General features: G+C 45.4%; 1 protein-coding gene across 1 annotated transcript; it reads right to left on the minus strand.

The window, feature by feature from the left end:
* Positions 1-485: 485 nt before the first annotated feature.
* On the minus strand, positions 486-2,284 carry LOC142368195 (tripartite motif-containing protein 16-like). The gene has a single exon (XM_075450332.1). The coding sequence runs from the start codon at positions 2,282-2,284 to the stop codon at positions 614-616; it is 1,671 nt and encodes a 556-aa protein (XP_075306447.1). The 3' UTR covers positions 486-613.
* Positions 2,285-4,460: the final 2,176 nt, after the last annotated feature.

A 4,460-nucleotide genomic window follows, 5' to 3' on the forward strand; every position in this document is an offset into this window, starting at 1 on the left:
TATCAAGTGTAATGAGATACAATGAACAGATATACTTGGTAAGATTTAGATTTTTTCCAGTGTTCCTGCTCTGAACATGAACTCTGGACTTTGTGCTGTTACAGGAAAACTGCCTCAGTTAGACCCTCGTATCAGTTTGACATTTCCTCCATCAGATTCCACAGAAACTCTGAAATGACAGTTTCTGAACACCTCAGAACAGACTTCCTCATGTGTCGGTCGGTTCAGAAAACAGCAACAACATTTGATCTCTGGAACAAACCAAAGTCAGCGTAACTCCAGGATTATTTTCCCATTTCCACAGCGATGAGATGTGAAAAGAGTCTGTGATAAAGGAAGGTCTGCTGATTCCTCTGCTGGGCTCCATGAAGTGGAAGAGAAACAACAACATACAGACACATCAGCACCAGTCTCCCACTGATGTTTACAGCTCAGGGAAGTTTAGATTTTCATGTGGAGAAATATTTCTGTGAATCAAACTCCTGATCAGCAGTGATATCCTCCATGGCTGCACAGACACAGGAAACAGCAGCAAATAAACAGCAGAGTAGCAGCAGAGACATCCCAGCAACCAGCTGTCAGCAACAAGCTGACTAAACACATTTATTCCACTTTACACAAACTCTGCTGAGGATCCATAATCATAATCATAAAACCTGATCCCAGCACAGAGCGGCTGAGTGAATGTGGTCTGGACTCTGTGGAGGAGAGTCATGGTTCCAGAGCCGCTGTAGAAGGACAGAATACCTGCTCTGTGATCCAGGTACACTCCCACTCTGGAGGCCCGAGGACCTGAGATGGAGGTTTTAATGTTGTTGTACCAAAATGAATAATTGTCTGAGTCACAATATAATGCCCAAGATTTGTCATTACATCCAAATAAACATTCAGTTACACCACTTGCTCTGCTGATGTTCTTGTATGCGACTGCTACAGCAACTCTTCTCCCTCTCATCTCCACCTCCCAGTAACCATGTCCAGTCAGACTCTCTCTGCTCAGGACCTGAAGACACCATCCACTGAATCTGTCTGGATGATCAGAATAAGACTGAAGTTGTCTCATTAATGTCACTTTTCTGTTCCCCTCTGACAGTAACAGCTGTATGTTTGCTGTGTTTGGATCCAGTGTGATTTCACCTGAATATCTTAAGAATCCAGCTCTGCTCTCTGGTGGTCCTGACAGTAAAACATCCACTTCAGCGACTCTCAGTGAGATGTTGGCCCATTCCTCTCTCAGGATGTCCTGTAGTTTATCTCTGAGCTCTGACACAGCTGCTGTCACATCCTCAAAGTGCCTCAGAGGACGGATCTGGATGCTGGATGAGTGTGTAGCCCCCCTGAGTGCTGCCACTGAGGGGCAGCTGTGCAGAAACTGGCTGTGATCCTCTGTGTGTGAGAGCTGCTGCAGCTCAGCATCTTTCCTCTTCAGCTCAGTGATCTCCTGCTCCAGCTTCTCCTGAAGCTCTTTGACTCGCCTCCCTTCGGCTTCCTGCTGGGATCTGATCTGCTGCTTCACATCAGAGCTTCTTTTCTGGAGGAGACGGATCAGCTGGCTGAAGATCTTCTGGCTGTGCTCCTCTGTTTTATCAGCAGAGCGATGGACGGCCTCCAGCTGCTGCTGAAGCAGCTTCACATCTTTCTCTGCGTCCTGGATTCTCTGCTGGATCTGCTGCCGACTCCCCTCCAGCTCTCTCTGCCTCTCAGTCCTTTCTGCTGCAGCTGACACTGTGTCGTGGCCTTTATGTTCCTCCACAGGGCAGAGATAACAGATGCACTTCTGATCGGTACGGCAGAACATCTTCATCACCTCACCGTGATCAGAGCAGATGTTCTCCTGCAGCTTCTTGGAGGGCTCCACCAGCTTGTGTTTCCTGAGTGGAGCTGAATCATAATGAGGCTGAAGGTGTTCCTCACAGTAAGAGGCCAGACAGACTAAACAGGACTTGGTGGCTTTCAGCTTCCTCCCAGAGCAGACATCACAGGCCACATCTTCAGCTCCAGCATAGCAGTGATCAGCAGGAGCAGCACGGAGTCCAGTCTTCTTCAGCTGCTCCACTAAATCAGCTAACATGGTGTTTTTCCCCAGGACAGGCCTCGGTATGAAGGTTTCCCTGCACTGAGGGCAGCTGTGGATCCCCTTCTGATCCTCTCCATCCCAGTGGGCTTTAACACAGCTCCTGCAGTAGCTGTGTCCACAGGGAATAGTCACCGGATCCTTCAGCAGATCCAGGCAGATCGAACAGGAGAAGCTTTCCCGGTGCAGCTGAACTCCTTTCTGCGCCATTTCTCCTCTCAGATCAGCGACTGAGTGAGTTTCACTTCCTGAAAGCTGAAACTTATCTGAGCTCTGATATACAAATCATGTGTCTGTGGAGAGAACAGAGCCGGTCGGTTCACTTCCTGTTGGTTACAACCATCATGAGCTGCAGATCTGAAGGGGAGGGAACCAGGAAACATGTGGGCCGAGCGAGCTGCTGTGTGAGAGATCAGGAAGTGAGTCCAAGCTGTGTCACATCAGTTCTAAATGGTTAAAAACGGGTCGATTCTTCTTTTAATTCCTTTGGAAAGAAGCTTCACTTTCACAGTGAATCACGATGTTAAAGCTCCAGTTCCTCGTCAGCTTCTTTCCTCACAGAACTTTAAATAAAGCAGACGAGCTTCTCCTGAAATGATGGAATCATAAATCCAACATGTTGCTGCTTTGGATCCTAAACTGCACTCGACATAAAAGCAGCAGAGTTTTGAGGCTGAAACGTCAGGAAGAACCTCTAGAAACACTTTGTCCCTCTGATTAATATAATCCTTTTACTTTGAACCAAGATTAAAATCATGTCCCGAGCAAACACACGTCAAACATCTGGAGTTTCAAACCCACATCGCAGCTGAGTGTCGTCTTTTCCCCGAGTCGTGAAGCACTTTTCCTCCATCTGACTTTATCAAATCAAATCAAATCAAATTTATTTGTAGCACATTTCATGTACAAAACAATTCAAAGTGCTTTACATCAAATAAAAGCATTGCAGCAGGGAGTGGAAGAAGCATTAAAAATACATAAAAGAATATAAAGAGAAACAAATAAAATCATTTAAATGAATTTAAAAACAAGCAACAGTCCAGATAAGTTCAAAGATATCGTGCAGATTTCATGCATAGACACATGAGAACAGAAATGTTTTTAACCTGGATTTAAAAATGTCTCCATTGGGTGAAAGTTTAATCTCCACTGGCAGTTTGTTCCACTTGTTTGCAGCATAACAGCTAAATGCTGCTTCTCCATGTTTAGTCTGGACTCTGGACTGGACCAGCTGACCTGAGTCCTTGGATCTAAGAGCTCTGCTGGCTTTATATTCTCTGAACAGATCACAGATTGTAAACCATCAGCAGGCTTTTAAAATCTATTCTGTGACTGACTGGAAGCCAGAGTAAAGATTTTAAAGCTGCTGTGATGTGTTCAGATCTCTTAGTCCGGGTTAAAACTCCAGCAGCAGCGTTCTGGATGAGCTGCAGATGTTTAATGCTCTTTTTGGGAAGTCCAGTTAAAAGAGCGTTACAGTGATGGAGTCTGCTGGAGATGAATGCATGGATGAGTTTCTCCTGGTCTGTTTGGGAGAGGAAACCTTTAATTCTGTTGATGTTTCTGAGGTGGTAAAAAGCTGCCTTGGTGACAGCTTTGATGTGGCTGCTGAAAGTCAGATCTGAGTCTATCAACACTCCGAGGTTACCGACTCGGTCAGTGATTGTAAGGTCCCGAGTCTCAAGATATGTACCAACGCTGACCCTCTTCTCTTTGCTACCAAACAGAATGATCTCAGTTTGGTCTTCATTTAATTGTAGAAAATTCTCTCTCATCCAGGTGTTTACTTCCTCCAGACACTGACACAGTACGTCTGCTGGGCTGCAGTCGCCATGGTGACACATAAAGTTGTGTATCGTCTGCATAACTGTGATAACTGATGTTAAAGTTCTGCAATATCTGACCCAAAGGGAGCATATACAAGTTAAACAGAAGAGGTCCAAGAATTGACCCCTGGGGGACTCCACAAGTCATGGCCACTCGCTCAGATTCATAGCTGCCAATTAGCTGTCAGTTATTTCTGTCTCCTGTGGTTGATTCATTTTAGGACAAACTATCTATAAATCCTACACTAGGACTGCCATCTATAAGAGTAGAAAAACTTGCAGGAATGAGCTTTTTCTCACCAAAATCTGTAATTACATGAAGAAAATTCTCACGTGAGAATCAAATTCCTTAAACCATTAAACCGGTCATCGAACCACATTTCCATCTGCTGCAACTGGCCCTAAAAAACGTGGGAAAGCGAGAGGCAGCATGTTTTTCCTCTGAGTGAGAATGAGAGTTTGCTGTGTGGCTGCATGTTGAGTTACAGGCAGAAAGCAGCAAGAGAGCTCCGATTCAACAACACAAAACCAGGCGCTGTCTCTTAGTGAACTCTGTTCAG

Source organism: Odontesthes bonariensis, chromosome 18, assembly GCF_027942865.1.
Source record: "Odontesthes bonariensis isolate fOdoBon6 chromosome 18, fOdoBon6.hap1, whole genome shotgun sequence".
NCBI lineage: Eukaryota > Metazoa > Chordata > Actinopteri > Atheriniformes > Atherinopsidae > Odontesthes > Odontesthes bonariensis.